General features: G+C 44.2%; 1 protein-coding gene across 3 annotated transcripts in view; it reads right to left on the reverse strand.

The window, feature by feature from the left end:
* The window catches only part of LOC144494796 (adhesion G protein-coupled receptor L3-like), a 978643-nt gene that overhangs the window by 767748 nt on the left and 190606 nt on the right, over positions 1-20289 (reverse strand). For all 3 annotated transcript variants that reach the window (XM_078214147.1, XM_078214145.1, XM_078214146.1), the window contains exon 3: positions 16764-16933. In XM_078214147.1, coding sequence (XP_078070273.1) covers positions 16764-16893 — 130 coding nt within the window. In that variant the 5' untranslated portion in view covers positions 16894-16933. The remainder of the gene's footprint in view (positions 1-16763; positions 16934-20289) is intronic.

Below are 20289 nucleotides of genomic sequence, written 5' to 3' on the forward strand. Positions count from 1 at the left end.
GTGACCGACCTCCATTTAGAAAAAGACCCATCTATACCCACTCTCTGCCTCCTGTGGGCAAGCCAGTTCTGGATCCACAGGGCAGCAGCCCCTTGGATCCCATGCCCTCTCACTTTTTCTAGAAGCCTTGCATGGGGGACCTTATCGAACGCCTTTGGGCAGACTATGTGAATAAACCAGAGCATCCAAAGGAAACCCATGCAAACACAGGGAGAATGTGCAAACTCCACACTGACAGTCATCCAAGGCTGCAATCGGACCTGAGTTGCTAGTGCTATGAGGGAGCGGTGCTGATCCTCATAGCTGTCCACATTATTTTCCCCAAATAATTTGTCAATAGTGACTAACCGACTGCATTATGTTCTGACTTTTATTTTGGGTTGCTAGCATTTATCACATTGCTTCCAAAGGCAAAATCTTATTATTTCAAGGTGGGAACATAAGGGTGATTATTACTTAACATAGAACATAGAACAGTACAGCACAGAACAGGCCCTTCGGCCCACGATGTTGTGCCGACCTTCATCTGAAACCAAGATCAAGCTATCCCACTCCCTACCATCCTGGTGTGCTCCATGTGCCTATCCAATAACCGCTTAAATGTTCCTAAAGTGTCTGACTCCACTATCACTGCAGGCAGTCCATTCCACACCCCAACCACTCTCTGCGTGAAGAACCTACCTGCGGATAGTTGGGAACCTGTCTCGGGGGCAGGGAATTCATATGGTGTTCATGGAAGTGGAAATGACTAGGGTTGGGAAGCATTTTCCGATCAGGGCCATTGTGATCTCCTGGACTCGTTTCGATCGCCTCAGGGGGTCGGAGAGGAATTTCCCAGATTTTTTTTTTCCCCATATTGGCCCTGGGGTTTTTCACTCTGGGTTTTCACCTCTCCCTGGGGATCACATGGTCTGGAATAGGGGGGTGGGGGTGAGTTAATAGGTTGTAATGAACAAAGCATCGTAGCTGTGAGGGACAGCTCGGTGGATAGGATATTGGTATGTAGATAGGCTGGAAAATTGGGCGGGGATCCTGGATTCAGGATTCAATCCTGGACCGGGGAGCGGCGCGGGCTTAGAGGGCCGAAGGGCCTGTTCCTGTGCTGTATTGTTCTTTGTTCTTTTTTGTTCTTTGATATCCTTCCTATATCTCCCACCATGAACCCTATAGTTATGCCCCCTTGTAATAGCTCCATCCACCCGAGGAAATAGTCTTTGAACGTTCACTCGATCTATCCCCTTCATCATCTTATAAACCTCCACCAAGTCTCCCCTCAATCTCCTCCGCTCCAGAGAGAACAGCCCCAGCTCCCTCAACCTTTCCTCATAAGACCGACACTCCAAACCAGGCAGCATCCTGGTAAATCTCCTCTGCACTCTTTCCAGCGCTTCCACATCCTTCTTATAGTGAGGTGACCAGAACTGCACGCAATATTCCAAATGCGGTCTCACCAAGGTCCTGTACAGTTGCAGCATAACCCCACGGCTCTTCAACTCCAACCCCCTGTTAATAAAAGCTAACACACTATATGCCTTCTTCACAGCTCTATCCACTTGAGTGGCAACCTTTAGAGATCTGTGGATATGGACCCCAAGATCTCTCTGTTCCTCCACAGTCTTCAGAACCCTACCTTTGACCCTTTAATCCACATTTAAATTAGTCCTACCAAAATGAATCACCTCACATTTATCAGGGTTAAACTCCATTTGCCATTTTTCAGCCCAGCTTTGCATCCTATCTAGGTCTCTTTGCAGCCTACAACAGCCCTCCACCTCATCCACTACTCCACCAATCTTGGTGTCATCAGCAAATTTACTGATCCACCCTTCAACCCCCTCCTCTAAGTCATTAATAAAAATCACAAAGAGCAGAGGACCAAGCACCGATCCCTGCGGCACTCCGCTAGCAACCTGCCTCCAGTCCGAAAATTTTCCATCCACCACCACCCTCTGTCTTCGATCAGATAGCCAGTTACCTATCCAATCGGCCAACTTTCCCTCTATCCCACACCTCCTTACTTTCATCATAAGCCGACCATGGGGGACCTTATCAAACGCCTTACTAAAATCCATGTATATGACATCAACCGCCCTACCTTCATCAACACACCTAGTTACCTCCTCAAAAAATTCTATCAAATTTGTGAGGCACGATTTGCCCTTCACAAATCCGTGCTGACTATCCCGGATTAATCCGCATCTTTCTAAATGGTCGTAAATCCCATCCCTAAGGACCTTTTCCATCAATTTACCAACCACCGAAGTCAGACTAACCGGTCTATAATTACCAGGGTCATTTCTATTCCCTTTCTTAAACAGAGGAACAACATTTGCCACTCTCCAGTCCTCTGGCACCATCCCCGTGGACAGCGAGGACCCAAAGATCAAAGCCAAAGGCTCTGCAATCTCATCCCTCGCCTCCCAAAGAATCCTAGGATACATTTCATCAGGCCCAGGGGACTTATCGACCTTCAGTTTATTCAAAACTGCCAATACATCCTCCCTCCGAACATCTATTTCCTCCAGCCTATTAGCCTGTAACACCTTCTCTTCCTGAAAAACATGGCCCCTCTCCTTGGTGAACACTGAAGAAAAGTATTCATTCATCACCTCGCCTATCTCTACTGATTCCATACACAAGTTCCCACCACTGTCCTTGACCGGCCCTAACCTCACCCTGGTCATTCTTTTATTCCTCACATAAGAGTAAAAAGCCTTGGGGTTTTCCTTGATCCGACCCGCCAAGGACTTCTCATGTCCCCTCCTAGCTCTCCTCAGCCCCTTTTTCAGCTCATTCCTTGCTAACTTGTAACCCTCAATCGAGCCATCTGAACCTTGTTTCCTCATCCCTACATAAGCTTCCCTCTTCCTTTTCACAAGACATTCCACCTCTTTTGTGAACCACGGTTCCCTCACTCGGCCATTTCCTCCCTGCCTGACAGGGACATACCTATCAAGGACACCCAGTATTTGTTCCTTGAAAAAGTTCCACTTTTCATCAGTGCCTTTCCCTGACAGTTTCTGTTCCCATCTTATGCCCCCTAATTCTTGCCTAATCGCATCATAATTACCTCTCCCCCAATTGTAAGCCTTGCCCTGCCGTCCGGCCCTATCCCTCTCCATTGCAATAACAAAAGACACCGAATTGTGGTCACTATCTCCAAAGTTCTCTCCCACAACCAAATCTAACACTTGGCCCGGTTCATTTCCCAGTACCAAATCCAATGTGGCCTCACCCCTTGTTGGCCTATCCACATATTGTGTCAGGAAACCCTCCTGCACACACTGCACAAAAAGTGCCCCATCCAAACTATTTGACCTACAAAGGTTCCAATCAATATTTGGAAAGTTAAAGTCCCCCATGACAACTACCCTGTGACCCCCACACGTATCCATAATCTGCTTTGCAATTTCTTCCTCCACATCTCTATTACTATTTGGGGGCCTATAGTAAACTCCTAACAACGTGACCGCTCCTTTCCTGTTTCTAACTGCAGCCCATATTACCTCAGTGTGCATATCCCCCTCAAAGTGCTTTTCCGCAGCCGTTAAACTATCCTTGATTAACAATGCTACTCCTCCACCTCTTTTACCAGCTTCCCTACACTTACTGAAACATCTATACCCCGGAACGTCCAACAACCATTCCTGTCCTTGTTCTACCCACGTCTCCGTAATGGCCACAACATCGTAGTCCCAAGTAGCAATCCACGCCCCAAGTTCATCCACCTTGTTCCGGATGCTCCTTGCATTGAAGTAGACACACTTCAACCCACCTTCCTGTCTACCGGTACCCACCCTTGACCTTGATACCTTCCCCAATATCTCACCACCCTCAACACTGACTTCCGGACTACAACTCCTTTTCCCACTCCCCTGACAAATTAGTTTAAATCCCCCTGAAGAGCCGTAGCAAATTTCCCTCCCAGGATATTGGTGCCCCTCTGGTTCAGGTGCACCCCGTCCTGTTTGTAGAGGTCCCACCTTCCCCAGAACGTGTTCCAATTATCCACGTATCTGAAACCCTCCCTCCTGCACCATCCCTGAAACCACATGTTTAAGTGCACTCTCTCCCTGTTCCTCAACTCGCTATCACGTGGCACCGGTAGCGTACCAGAGATGACCACATGTTTTGTCTTTGCTCTCAGCTTCCAGCCCAGCTCCCGAAATTCCTGTTTTAAATCCCCGTCCCTTCTCTTACCTATGTCGTTGGTACCAATGTGTACCACGACTTGTGACTGTTTCCCCTCCCCCTTAAGAATCCGGAAAACACGGTCCGAGACGTCACGGACCCTGGCATCCGGTAGGCAACAAACCATCCTCGAGTCTCTTTTGCTGCCACAGAACCTCCTATCTATCCCTCTAACTAATGAGTCCCCAATAACTATTGCCCTCCCGCTCTCCTCCTTACCCTCCTGAGCCACAGGGACGGACTCAGTGCCGGAGATCCTCTCACTGCGGCTCACCACTGGTATGTCGTCCCCCTCAACCGTATCCAAAGCGGAATACTTATTGCTAAGGGGAACGACCACAGGGGATCCCTGCACCGACTGCTTCTTCCCAGCCCCTCTCACCATCACCCATCTATTTTCATTCCGCGGAGTAACTGTATCCCTGAAGCTTCTGTCTATGGCCATCTCTGCATCCCTAATGATCCTAAGTTCCTCCAACTCCAGCTCCAGGATAGAGCAACAAAAAAAAAATCTTGGCGAGAGGTCCAGTAAGCTTTACACAAAAAGCCATCCAAATCTTTCTCCAAATAACATCTCAAGTGCAACAACATCTGGATTCCACAAATCCCCCAAATCAGCACACTGCCATTAAAGGTTTTTGTTAAATAAATAGGCTATCGCAGGACAACCAGTCGACATTTGCTGGATAACATTAGAAAAACAACATTTAAAGTGGTTCCTTTCTAGATGAAATTGAGTAAAGCTATTCTTATGACATGTGTGTGATAAAGGGTATGACCAGGTGGCACAGTGTGCCATAAGGTAAGTAACAAGTCAGCAAACACAGAAGAGGATGACAGTATAAAATATGTATAAAAAGTCAAAAATATGAATCATTGTATCATCATCATTGCATTATTATAACTGCTTAGAAACCAATAATGTGGCATCATATTAGTATTTTCAGGAGGTCTATACTTTTCACGCCTTTTTAGTCTTCAAGAACTGAATTGGTCCAAAAATTCTTCAATGATTCTGAAATGCAAATTTCATTTAGAACTGACCAAAATAAAACCTAGAAACGATTCAGCAGAATCAATCAGAAGTCAAAAAATTAATGGCATTCCATCCACATATCATTTATGGACTTTATACTCCACAGAAAAGTAAATAATTGGCACCCTTTCTTTGTGGTGATTTCATTTATCATCCTGATGTAATTTTACTGCTATCAGGAACTCAAATTCCTACAGTGAAGTAGTAACAGGCAATCTCACTTCGAAACCGAAGACAGGTTGATCTGAAAAATGAGATAAACTGCTGGTCATGTCCTTCAAAATGGGCTCACTACCCTCAATTCCCTGGCACACCACAAGCAGCGTTTATTATTACCATCGAGACACAGATTCAGTTACTTTGATTTTCTTGTGCCTTGCAGCTTTCAGATCAATCAAATCAATAAAGATGCTTACTGCGGTTGAAACATAGAGAGAATTCTGCACTGCTACTGACACTGAAGATAGTGATTGCCTGACAACCAACAATGTGTCAAAGTACCTTAAATGGGGTTCTTTAGTTGCAATATTCTGCCAAGAATGCTGCAGCATTCCCAAAATCACTGAAATACAGGTTACTCTCATTGATTGGAATTCAAATAAAGAGGTTCATCTTCCCTTAACAGTTTTGCTACCTATTAACTGAGGGGCATCAGCAGTGGACTACAATCCTTGTGTTTTGGGTCAATAAATTGGACTCAGGGGAGCTCCATTTCTTCAAATGCTTGCTCCAAAAATAAATTGCTGATTTGATATTACATTTGCACAAGGAATTTAGCAGTATTTGATTAAGATTAAATAAGGCCGGACATAAAACCACAGAATTTTTACATTACATAAGGAAGCCATTCAATTCCATTGCATTCATTCCATCTCCCTGCACAGCCTATCCACAGACCCATAACTGCTCTTGTCCCTACAGCTTTTTACATTTATATGGTAATTTGGATTCTATATCCATCACTGTTTCTGTTAGGGTATTCCAGATCATAACAACCCTTGCATAAAAAAATACTTCTGCTTATTTCTTGATTAATTCTGTTAATGATGATCGAGATAGCACACAAATCAGTGGAAATAGCTTTTCCTGATTTGCCTCATGAAAAATCTTGACAATTTTGAACATTTTCATCATATACCCTCTTAAACTTTTTTGTTCCAATGAAAAGAACCCAACTGTCTTAGTCTCTTCATAACTCTATCATCTGTGGTTTCATTCTTGTGAATCATTTCTACACCCTCTCTACAGTCTTGACATTTAGTTCAAATAAAGGAAGCAATTGAGAGCAATATTCTTAATGTCACCAAACCACTGATTTTTCTAAATTGTTTTGGGTCTTGGTTTTGTACTCTACGCATGTATTTCTAACACCTAGCATTCCACATGCTGCTTCTTCTACACCTTTATTAATCTGTCCAGCCACTTGGAAAGATTTGCGTATCTGAAGACTCTCCGCTTTCCCAGTCCTTTTTAAGTTTTGCCATTTAGTTCATGTAACCTCTCCTTATTCTTAGCCCCAAAACAGGTCAACTCGCATTTCTCTGCATTAACTTTCACCTGATATATACCAATTTACCAACCTGTCTACCTTCTTCACAGTTAGCCTACTCACAATTTGAGTCTTAACCAAATCTTGATATTATGCCCTCTATATCCAAATCCAGATATAAAACAATATATTATAAATATAAGAACATAAGAAATAGGAGCAGGAGTAGGCCATCTAGCCCCTCGAGTCTGCTCCGCCATTCAACAAGATCATGGCTGATCTGAAGCAAATCAGTTCTACTTATCCGCCTGCTCCCCATATCCCTTAATTCCCTCATCGATCAGAAATCTATCTACCCGTGATTTAAACATATTCAACGAAGTAGCCTCCACCACTTCAATGGGCAGAGAATTCCAGAGATTCACTACCCTCTGAGAGAAGAAGTTCCCCCTCAACACTGTTCTGAACCAGCCCCCACTTATTTTGAGGCTGTGCCCTCTCGTTCTGGCTTCCCTTCTCAGTGGAAAGAATCTCTCCACCTCTACCCTATTCAGCCCCTTCATTATCTTATATGCCTCTATAAGATCACCCCTCAGCCTTCTAAACTCCAACGAGTACAGACCCAATCTGTTCAATCTCTCCTCATAAGCTACACCCCTCATCTCCGGTATCAACCTGGTGAACCTTCTCTGCACTCCCTCCAAGGCCAATATATCCTTTCGCAAATAAGGGGACCAAAACTGCACACAGTACTCCAGTTGCGGCCTCACCAGTGCCTTGTATAGTTGCAGCAGGACCTCCCTGCTTTTATATTCTATCCCCCTCGCGATAAAGGCCAACATTCGCATTTAGAAAGGAATAAACGCATTAACGATAGTCAGCATGGTTTTGTGAGAGGGAGGTCATGCCTCACTAACTTCGTGGAATTTTTTGAAGAAGTGACTAGAATGGTTGACGAGGGAAGGGCCGTGGATGACGTCTATTATGGACTTTATTAAAGCCTTTGACAAAGTCCCTCATGGTAGGTTGGTGCAAAAGGTTGGATCTCATGGGATTAAGGGGGAGGTGGCTAGATGGGTGGAGAACTGGCTTGGTCACAGAAGACAGAGGGTGGTAGTGGAAGGGCCTTTTTCCAGCTGGATGCCTGTGACTAGTGGTGTTCCGCAGGGCTCTGTATTGGGACCTCTGCTGTTTGTGATTTATATAAACGATCTGGAAAAAGGTGTAACTGGGGTGATCAGTAAGTTTGCGGATGACACAAAAATGGCTGGACTTGCAGATAGTGAGGAACATTGTCAGAGGCTACAGAAGGATATAGATAGGCTGGAAATTTGGGCAAAGAAATGGCAGATGGAGTTCAATCCAGATGAATGCGAAGTGATGCATTTTGGTAGAACTAACGTAGAGGGGAGCTATGCGATAAATGGCAGAACCATAAAGGGTGTAGATACGCAGAGGGACATGGGTGTGCAAGTCCACAGATCCTTGAAGGTGACGTCGCAGGTGGAGAAGGTAGTGAATAAGGCATATGGCATGCTTGCCTTTATAGGACGGGGCATAGAGTATAAAAGTTGGGGTCTGATGTTGCAGTTGTATAGAACGTTGGTTCGGCCGCATTTGGAATATTGCGCCCAGTTCTGGTCGCCACACTACCAGAAGGACGTGGAGGCTTTAGAGAGAGTGCAGAGGAGGTTTACCAGGATGTTGCCTGGTATGGAGAGGCTTAGTTATGAAGAGAGATTGGGTAGACTGGGGCTGTTCTTACTGGAAAGACGGAGGATGAGGGGTGACCTAATCGAGGTGTATAAAATTATGAAAGGCATAGATAGGGTGAACGGTGGGAAGCTTTTTCCCAGGTCGGTGGTGACATTCACGAGGGGTCATAGGTTCAAGGTGAGGTCGGGGGGGGATATCAGAAGGACGTATTTTACACAGAGGGTGGTGGGGGCCTGGAATGCGTTGCCGGGCAAGGTGGTGGAGGCAGACACACTGGGAACGTTTAAGACGTATCTAGATAGCCACATGAACGGAGTGGGAATGGAGGGATACAAAAGAATAGAACATAGAACATAGAACAGTACAGCACAGAACAGGCCCTTCGGCCCACGATGTTGTGCCAACCTTCATCTGAAACCAAGATCAAGCTATCCCACTCCCTACCATCCTGGTGTGCTCCATGTGCCTATCCAATAACCGCTTAAATGTTCCTCAAGTGTCTGACTCCACTATCACTGCAGGCAGTCCATTCCACACCCCAACCACTATCTGCGTGAAGAACCTACCTCTGATATCCTTCCTATATCTCCCACCATGAACCCTATAGTTATGCCCCCTTGTAATAGCTCCATCCACCCGAGGAAATAGTCTTTGAACGTTCACTCGATCTATCCCCTTCATCATTTTATAAACCTCTATTAAGTCTCCCCTCAATCTCCTCCGCTCCAGAGAGAACAGCCCCAGCTCCCTCAACCTTTCCTCATAAGACCGACACTCCAAACCAGGCAGCATCCTGGTAAATCTCCTCTGCACTCTTTCCAGCGCTTCCACATCCTTCTTATAGTGAGGTGACCAGAACTGCACGCAATATTCCAAATGCGGTCTCACCAAGGTCCTGTACAGTTGCAGCATAACCCCACGGCTCTTCAACTCCAACCCCCTGTTAATAAAAGCTAACACACTATATGCCTTCTTCACAGCTCTATCCACTTGAGTGGCAACCTTTAGAGATCTGTGGATATGGACCCCAAGATCTCTCTGTTCCTCCACAGTCTTCAGAACCCTACCTTTGACCCTTTAATCCACATTTAAATTAGTCCTACCAAAATGAATCACCTCACATTTATCAGGGTTAAACTCCATTTGCCATTTTTCAGCCCAGCTTTGCATCCTATCTAGGTCTCTTTGCAGCCTACAACAGCCCTCCACCTCATCCACTACTCCACCAATCTTGGTGTCATCAGCAAATTTACTGATCCACCCTTCAACCCCCTCCTCTAAGTCATTAATAAAAATCACAAAGAGCAGAGGACCAAGCACCGATCCCTGCGGCACTCCGCTAGCAACCTGCCTCCAGTCCGAAAATTTTCCATCCACCACCACCCTCTGTCTTCGATCAGATAGCCAGTTACCTATCCAATCGGCCAACTTTCCCTCTATCCCACACCTCCTTACTTTCATCATAAGCCGACCATGGGGGACCTTATCAAACGCCTTACTAAAATCCATGTATATGACATCAACCGCCCTACCTTCATCAACACACCTAGTTACCTCCTCAAAAAATTCTATCAAATTTGTGAGGCACGATTTGCCCTTCACAAATCCGTGCTGACTATCCCGGATTAATCCGCATCTTTCTAAATGGTCGTAAATCCCATCCCTAAGGACCTTTTCCATCAATTTACCAACCACCGAAGTCAGACTAACCGGTCTATAATTACCAGGGTCATTTCTATTCCCTTTCTTAAACAGAGGAACAACATTTGCCACTCTCCAGTCCTCTGGCACCATCCCCGTGGACAGCGAGGACCCAAAGATCAAAGCCAAAGGCTCTGCAATCTCATCCCTCGCCTCCCAAAGAATCCTAGGATACATTTCATCAGGCCCAGGGGACTTATCGACCTTCAGTTTATTCAAAACTGCCAATACATCCTCCCTCCGAACATCTATTTCCTCCAGCCTATTAGCCTGTAACACCTTCTCTTCCTGAAAAACATGGCCCCTCTCCTTGGTGAACACTGAAGAAAAGTATTCATTCATCACCTCGCCTATCTCTACTGATTCCATACACAAGTTCCCACCACTGTCCTTGACCGGCCCTAACCTCACCCTGGTCATTCTTTTATTCCTCACATAAGAGTAAAAAGCCTTGGGGTTTTCCTTGATCCGACCCGCCAAGGACTTCTCATGTCCCCTCCTAGCTCTCCTCAGCCCCTTTTTCAGCTCATTCCTTGCTAACTTGTAACCCTCAATCGAGCCATCTGAACCTTGTTTCCTCATCCCTACATAAGCTTCCCTCTTCCTTTTCACAAGACATTCCACCTCTTTTGTGAACCACGGTTCCCTCACTCGGCCATTTCCTCCCTGCCTGACAGGGACATACCTATCAAGGACACCCAGTATTTGTTCCTTGAAAAAGTTCCACTTTTCATCAGTGCCTTTCCCTGACAGTTTCTGTTCCCATCTTATGCCCCCTAATTCTTGCCTAATCGCATCATAATTACCTCTCCCCCAATTGTAAGCCTTGCCCTGCCGTCCGGCCCTATCCCTCTCCATTGCAATAACAAAAGACACCGAATTGTGGTCACTATCTCCAAAGTTCTCTCCCACAACCAAATCTAACACTTGGCCCGGTTCATTTCCCAGTACCAAATCCAATGTGGCCTCACCCCTTGTTGGCCTATCCACATATTGTGTCAGGAAACCCTCCTGCACACACTGCACAAAAAGTGCCCCATCCAAACTATTTGACCTACAAAGGTTCCAATCAATATTTGGAAAGTTAAAGTCCCCCATGACAGTTAAAGTTAAAGTCCCCCTGTGACCCCCACACGTATCCATAATCTGCTTTGCAATTTCTTCCTCCACATCTCTATTACTATTTGGGGGCCTATAGTAAACTCCTAACAACGTGACCGCTCCTTTCCTGTTTCTAACTGCAGCCCATATTACCTCAGTGTGCATATCCCCCTCAAAGTGCTTTTCCGCAGCCGTTAAACTATCCTTGATTAACAATGCTACTCCTCCACCTCTTTTACCAGCTTCCCTACACTTACTGAATGGTCTAGTTTGGACCAGGGAGTGGCGCGGGCTTGGTGGGCCGAAGGGCCTGTTCCTGTGCTGTATTGTTCTTTGTTTTGTTCTATTCCATTCACCTTCTTGATCACCTGCTGCACCTGCAGACTGAGTTTTTGCGATTCGTGCACAAGGACCCCCAGGTCCCTCTGCACAGTAGCATGATGTAATTTTGCTCCATTTAAATAATATTCCAATTTACTATTATTTCTTCCAAAGTGGATAACCTCACATTTGCCAACGTTATATTCCATCCTCCAGATCCTCGCCCACTCGCTCAGCCTGTCCAAATCTCTCTGCAGACTTTCCGCGTCCTCCACGCAATTCGCTTTCCCACTCACCTTCGTGTCATCCGCAAACCTTGATACCCTACATTCAGTCCCCTCCTCCAGATCATCTATGTAAATGGTAAACAGTTGAGGCCCCAGCACCGATCCCTACAGCACGCCACTGGTCACCAACTGCCAACCAGAAAAGCACCCATTTATTCCATTTTTTTTTTTTTTTTAACTGGTCGGTGCAACATCGTGGGCCGAAGGGCCTGTTCTGCGCTGTAATGTTCTATGTTCTATGTTCTATGTTCTAACTCTCTGCTTCCTGTTCGATAGCCAATCCCCAATCCACGCCAACACCTTACCCCCAACTCTGTGTACCCCAATCTTCTGCAGCAACCTTTTGTGGGGCACCTTATCGAATGCCTTCTGGAAATCTAAAAACACCACATCCACCGGTTCCCCTCTGTCAACCGCACTAGTCACATCTTCATAAAAATCCAGTAAATTCGTCAAACACAACTTTCCCTTCATGAATCCATGCTGCGTCTGCTTGATCGAACCATTCTTATCCAGGTGCTCTGCTATTTCCTCTTTAATGATGGACTCCAGCATCTTCCCAACTACGGACGTTAAACCAACCAGCCTGTAGTTACCCGCCTTTTGTCTACTTCCTTTTTTAAACAGCGGCGTAACAGTAGCTGTTTTCCAATCAGCCCGCCCTACCCCAGAGTCCAGCGAATTTTGATAAATAACTACTAACGCATCTGCTATTACCTCAGCCATTTCTTTCGGTACCCTGGGATGCATTCCATCCGGGCCCGGGGACTTGTCTACCTTCAGTCCCATTGGTCTACCAAGCACTACCTCTTTAGTAACAGTAATTGTATTAAGGACATCATCTCCCACCAACTCTCGATCTCCAATATTCGGTAAACTATTTGTGTCTTCCACCGTGAAGACCGACACAAAGAACTTATTTAAAGTCTCAGCCATTTCCTCATTTTCCACTATTAAATCTCCCCTCTCGTCCTCCAAGGGTCCAACATTCACTCTGGCCACTCTATTCCTTTTTATATATTTGTAAAAACTTTTACTATCATTTTTTATATTTTGAGCTCGTTTAGTTTCATAATCTATCTTTCCTTTCTTAATCGCTTTCTTAGTCGTTCTTTGTTGTTTTTTAAAGCTTTCCCAATCCACTAATTCTCCACTATTTTTGGCCACTATGTACGCATCTGTTTTTATTTTAATACTCTCCTTTATTTCCTTCGTTATCCACGTCTGGTTATCCCTTTTCTTACAGTCCTTCTTTATCACCGGAATATATTTTTGCTGAGTACTTTAAAAAAATCTCCCTAAAAATCCTCCACTGTTCCTCAGCTGTCCTACCTACCAGTCTGCTCGCCCAGTCTACATTAGCCAATTCCGCCCTCATCCTATCGTACTCCCCTCTGTTCAAACAGAGGACACAGGTTTGGGACCCTACTTTCTCACCCTCCATCTGTATCAGAAATTCAACCATATTATGATCACTCAATCCCCGAGGATCCCTCACAAGAAGATCCTTAATTCTACCTGTCTCATACACAGTACCAGATCTAAGATAACTCGCTCTCTCGTAGGTTCTGTAACAAACTGTTCAATGAAACTATCCCGACAGCATTCTAAGAACTCTTCCTCAAGCCCTCCACGTCCAATTTGAGTCGACCAATCAATATGCAGGTTAAAATTCCCCATGATTATTGCCGTTCTGTTTTTGCACACATCCATTATTTGCTTGTTTATAGCCCTCCCCACCTCGAAGTTATTATTTGGGGGCCTATAGACCACGCCCACCAGTGTCTTTTGCCCCCTACTATTCCTTATCTCCACCCACAACGATTCCACGTTTTGCTCCTGAGAGCCTATGTCGTCTCTCACTACCGTCCTGATATTATCCTTTATTAACAGAGCTACCCCACCTCATTTTTCCACCTGTCTATCCTTCCTAAATGTCTGATACCCCTGGATATTCAGTTCCCAGTCCCGGTCACCCTGCAACCACGTTTCTGTGATGGCCACTAGATCATACTCATTTGTATGGATTTGTGCCATCAACTCATTCACTTTGTTTCGAATGCTTCGTGCATTCAGGCAAAGTGTCTTTATGCCAGCCTTTATCTGGACCCGGTTTGTTGAAACGCTACTAACATCTACCGAGCCCTCTACTCCTTTAACTAGTTGAATGTCCTCAACATTAACCTGCACTTGTACTCTCTCCTTCACCTTCGATTTTGTAATTCCCCATACCCCTGCACCCCCCCCCCCCATTTAATAGTTTAAAGCCCTATCAATGACCCTAGTTATACGATTTGCCAGGACTCTGGTCCCAGCACGATTCAGACGGAGACCATCCCATCTGAACAGGTCCCATCTGCCCCAATATTGGTGCCAATGTCCCATGAATTCGAACCTATTCCTCCCACACCAATCCTTGAGCCATGCATTCGTCTCCTTAATGCCAATTCGCGTGTGGTTCAGGTAGTAATCCAGATATTACCACCTTGTTGGTCCTGCTTTTTAATTTGGTTCCTAGCTTTTCATACTCCCTCCGCACATCCTTTGTTCCTGTTATGCCTATGTCATTGGCACCTACATGGACCACGACAACTGGATTCTTACCCTCCCACTCCAAGTTCCTATGCAGCCCAGATGGTACATCTTGGACCCGAGCACCAGGCAGGCAACACAACCTACGGCATTCTTTCTCCTGGTCACAAAGAACATGTCTATGGCCCTTAACTGCACTGTCCCCAATTACCACTACATTTCTCTTTACTTCCTCTGCCTCAACGGCTCCCTGCACCATGCTACCGTGAGCAGTTTGCTCATCCTCCTTGCAGTCCCCGTTCCCGTCCCGACTGGTAGCAAGAATCTCAAACCTGTTGTACAGATTCAGGGGCTGAGGCTCTTGGGACCTTACCTCCTGTATCCCACTCCCTGCCTCACCTGCAGCCACCCCCACTTGTCCCTGAACCCCGGCAGAGTTAGTTAGTCTAAGGGGTGTGACTCTATGTTTAAACACATTATCCAGGTAACACTCCCCTTCCCTGATATGTCGCAATGTCTGAAGCTCTGAGTCCAGTTCGTCTACTTTGAGCTGGAGCTCCTCAAGCAGCCAGCACTTACTGCAGATATGTTCACTGGGAATCACCTTGGGGTCCACCAGTTCCCACATCATGCAGAAACAGCACATTACATGTCCCTCCATTCCAATTACCTTGTATACGTTGGCACTAACTACGAATTTTTACTACCTTGCCCTGCTCTTACCGCCTAAGCCCAATGACCCAAAGCCCTTCAGTTCTCACTCAGCTCCCTCTCACTCTGCTGCCCGCTAGATAGTGGGGCCTGCTTTTAAACCTCCCGCGCTGAACAGGAAATCAAAAACCCTTCCTCGAACACCCCGCGGCCACTTCCGGTTTTGTGTTTGAAATAAATAAATAAATAAATAAATAAATCCCGCGAAAAATGGCTTAAAAGTTAATCTCTTAGCCCAAAAACCTCTGAAACAAAAACACACCTCTTTGCCTCGCTCTGGATGAACACCGAGAGCGATACCCCCAACTAACAAGCTTTTATATAACTTTGCACCCTTCCCAGAACACCAACATTAACTCTTTGAGATTACCTCTATTTACAGTTCTTCAGCTTGAAAAATGCTGCAACTACACATTTCTTACTTAATAAGGTCAAAGAACAAATAAATAATATTTGATCTCACTAATTATGCAATTAATAAGGTACAACCTATCAGTCTCCTATTTAAATTACATGTTATTATCAGACTCTTCAGCTTTAATTCCCTTGGCATCAGAGGGACTGTTTTACCACAGTTTGATGTGGCGCATTATTTTCACCAGTAATATCATTTCGTGGGGTAGTTTCATAATTACATTCAAGTAGAGAGCTACTGTAAGTGTTCAAAGTTCCACATTCAGAATATTAAAAACATATGGTGGGGGGTGGGGTTTAGGTTTTTTGGCTCTACAAGGCTGGCTTTCCAAGTCAAACAAATTGCTTCTTAGTAGCATGCAAGAGACAAGAGTTTATAACATTTCATAATTGGATAGATCTTAAACTTAGGCCTCAGAAGATTAATGGAGAAGGAATTCAAGCTCTCCCATTAGCTTAGTGAGTTTAATCGACTGAGTAAAACATGCCATACTGGCGAAGAAGTTCCTAATTTGTCCCCAGTTAACAGTTAGTCAGCAGAGAGTCTTCATCATCCTTCGTGACAATCTGTGTGGTGAGACTTTGCCGTGACACTCCTTATAGCTTTAAATCACAGCCCTCAGACACATCACCAATTGGCCATTCTAAATAGGCTATTTAGTCAAGGGATAATTGCAATCAAAATTCAACCAATATCAACGGACATACACCTCCTGAAAGAGTAATTGAATAACTTAACATTTCCTCCCATAAACTGGCCTCCAAGTCAGTTGGAGTGGGACTTGGAGCCGGCACTCCAAGTTCCACTCCAGTCAAAGCTAGCATAGACTGGAAATCAAATCTGCCACCCTTGGGTTTGTGGAGTTGAGTCAATACGACCTGTACCTTACCTTAAACCCTATTTATTATGAGAAAATTATACACAGTAGAGAGCAGAAATGTCCAAACAATGATCTTGGGCTTTTTTGGACTTTAGCGCACTGGCAACCTAGCCCAAATAATCCAGGAGACTGAATTTATTTTTGTGCTTATTTTTGTTCTCTTTGATTTGTTTCAATACTCTGAGACTGGACATTTGGATAGGATTATGCTTAATATCGCTGCATCCTAAAACATATGCAAAGGCAGTACTAAGTTAAGTAGCCAATGAAGTAAAAGCACTTGACCATTCAGATTCAATATGAGTTTCTATTTGACATCTAAATGAACACAACATATTTCCCGATGCTAAGATTTCTGTTCCATTTGTAATCTAATAACTCACCTGTTACAGCTGCTGTATTGACAAGTATCATCAGGAACCATGGGGTCCACATGGTCATTGGACGAAATCCGGTAGTAATAGTGTAACAAATGTTTTCAGGTGAGGCACAGGAACTGCTCCCACAGGACATTTCTTCAGTAAATTAGGCTTTGCATTGAATGGCTGCAAGACTGAAAGAACAAAACTTGATTATTAAAAGAAGCAACAAGAGTAAATTGAACAAAATTCCAGCTAAATGTTATGGAGGTAAAAATAAAAATTGATGTTGCATTAGAACTTCACAAGCGAAAATGTCAACCAAACTGGTGATTTCTGCCATGTTGATTTGCAAAAATCCCAAAATGCAACAGTAGCCCATTCCTCAACATCAAAAGTGATACGTGACACATTTATAAGCATAATGTTGCCACAACCACACATGTGCAATTCTTCTCATATATCCAAATCTGCCCCTTAAATGTAAAGTGGCACAAATTCAGTACATCGGGAACTAGTTCATATTATTTAAGAACTGGTCTGAAAAATAAAGGAAGTAAAAATATTTTAAATATGCAATTGGAAGGATGTTCAGTAAAAAATGTATTACTCTCTTGTATTCAAAACATTTTAAGAGGAAGAAATATTTAGAGCAGGCCAAGAACTTGGTCACAAGTGGACAACAGTCTAGCTCTGTCAAGGTGTCCCGCTATTCCTGGTTAAGAGCAGCACTTCAGCCAATTAGATGGAGTGATTTGGTTCAGAAGGTGTAATAAGTCTCCATTATCCAAATGACATAGAAACCTATTACCAATCCATTGTGATAATATTGATATACAATTACATTTCCGAAGGAACGATAAAGGGTCAGAGAAACAGATTAAAAAGAGTTCATTTGTCGAACAATGGGGAAAAGCAGGGTTGAGGAGCTAGTGAGCCAACACAAGCATGGCACAGCCAACTGGCTTTTTTCTCTTCTATCAAGTTCTCTAGGATGCTCTCCCTTGATTCAAAATAAATGAGCTGGCCTTGCATCTCGAGAACAGCAAAAACTGAGCAAAAAACAATATTCCATCCATCACGCTACTAGTTGCATGGCAATATGAGGGAATTAAAACTTATAATCGACCTACTGAGGTTGTATTTCAAAGCCGTAATGTAAATCACATCAATTTGCATCAAGAATTTCTTAATGGTGACCTTTTGGGCTGCATTACCAACATCAGCAGCATCACTGCAATCTGCTCACACCAGGAGTTAAACAAAAATAAAACACTCTCTTGTATGTTTTGTAAATGTAAATCATCAAGCTCAATAAGAAAGAACTTCTCTTTTCACTTGCTTGAAATTCTGCTTTAGGAGTTTGGTTTGATTTATACTTGTCACATGTACTGGTATACAGTGAAAAGTATTGTTTCTTGCGCACTATACAGACAAAACATACCATTCACAGAGTGCATAGGGGAGGAGAGGATGCAGAATATAATGTTACAGTCAAAGCTACAGTGTAGAGAAAGATCAGCTCATTATATGGTAGGTCATTCAAAAGTCTGATGGCAGCAGAGAAGATAATGTTCTTGAGTCAGCTGGTTTGTGATTTCAGACTTGTGCATCTTTTTCCCAACGGAAGGAGGTGGAACAGAGTATGTCCGAGGTGTGTGGGGTCCTGGATTATGTTGGCTGCTTTCCCGAGGCAGCGGAAAGTGTAGATGGAGTCAACAAAATCATGAATTATGCAAGGTGGAAACGTTTAGGGAGAAAATTCCACAAGCTCAGTCCTTCTCCGTACTCTTGATTGCCACCGATAATGGAACAATTTTTTTAAAATCAGGATGCTCAAGCAGCCAGGGTTGGAGGAGCACAGATATCTCAGAGGACTGGGGATCTGGAAGAGATTACAGATGGGGGGAAAGGGGAGACCTTGTTGTGATTTGAAAACATGGTTAAGAATGTTAAAATCAAGATGTTACGTATGAACATACGGAATAGGAACACAAGTGGGCCTCGAACCTGCTCCACCATTTAATAAGATCATGGCTAATCTGTTCGTGTTTCAAGTTCCACATTTCCTTCTACCTGAACAACCCCAATTCCCTGCCCTCTTTTTAGGTTCAAGAGTCTATCTACCTCTATTCAATGACCCCCGCCTTCTGAGGTAGAGTTCCAAAGTTGCGTAACTCTGAGAAAAAGATTCTCATCTTTTAATTTGATTTGATATACGATGATCACATGTGAACATAGAGTGAAAAGTATTATTTCTTGCGCGCTATACAGGCTCTGTCCAATAAGATGACGCCTAACTTTAAAACAATGTTTCTCCAATTCTGGACTCACCCACAAGAGGAAACATCCTTTCTACGTCCATCCTCGTCTAGACCATTCAGGTTCTTACATACTTCAACCAAGTCACCACTAATACTTATAAACTCCAGTGATAGAAGACCAGCCTGTCCGGTCTTCATATGACAACCCACTTATTCCAGGTATCAATCTAGCCAACCCTCTCTGAACAGCGTCCAACACCTTTACATCCTTCCCTAAATAAGGAGACCAAGCTACCCATAATACTTGAAATGTTGTCTCACAACAACATGTATAACTGAAGCATAACATTCTTACTTTTAAGTTCAATTCCTCGAGTAATACAAGAAAGCATTCCAGTAGCTGCCTTAATTACTTGAAGTACGTGCATTCTAACATCTTGTGATACATGCATGCACTAGAAAACTTCAAGTCGTTCTGCATCTCGGCGCTCCATTTAAGTGATACTCAGCTTTTTTATTTTTCCCGCTGAAGTGAACAAACTTTACATTTTCCCACAGTATACTCCATCTGCCAGATTTTAGCCCACCTACTCAACCCATCTATATCTGTCAGCAAACTCCTTCTGTCTTTCTCACCATATATTTTTCCATCCATCTTTGTGCTGTGAGGAGGATACTAAGAGACTGCAGAGTGACTTGGACAGGCTGGCTGAGTGGGCAAGTACTTGGCAATATAATGTGGATAAATGTGAGGTTTTCCGCTTTGGTGGCAAAAGCAGGAAGGAAGATTATTATCTGAATGGCGGCAGTTTAGGAAAAGGGGAAGTGTAACGTGACCCGAGTGTCATGGTGGAACATTCGTTGAAGGTTGGCATGCAAGTACAGCAGGCAGTGAGGAAAGCTAATGGCATGCTGGCCTTCATAGCAAGAGGATTTGAGTATAGGAGTAAGGATGTCTTACTAGAGTTGTACAGGATTTTGGTAAGGCCACTCCTTGAATACGGTGTGCAGCTTTGGTCTCCCAGTCTGAGGAAGGACATTCTTGCTATCGAGGTAGTCCAGCGAAGATTCACCAGACTGATTCCTGGAATGGCAGGACTGACATATGAAGAGAGACTGGATTGACTGGGCTTATACTCATTGGAATTTAGAAAAATATGAGGGGGGAACTCATAGGAACATATAAAATCCTGATGGGATTGGACAGGCTAGATGCGGGAAACATGTTCCCAATGTTGGGGAAGTGCAGAACCAGGGGTCACAGTCTAAGAATAAGAGGAAAGCCA

Source organism: Mustelus asterias, chromosome 6 (genome assembly GCF_964213995.1).
Source record: "Mustelus asterias chromosome 6, sMusAst1.hap1.1, whole genome shotgun sequence".
NCBI lineage: Eukaryota > Metazoa > Chordata > Chondrichthyes > Carcharhiniformes > Triakidae > Mustelus > Mustelus asterias.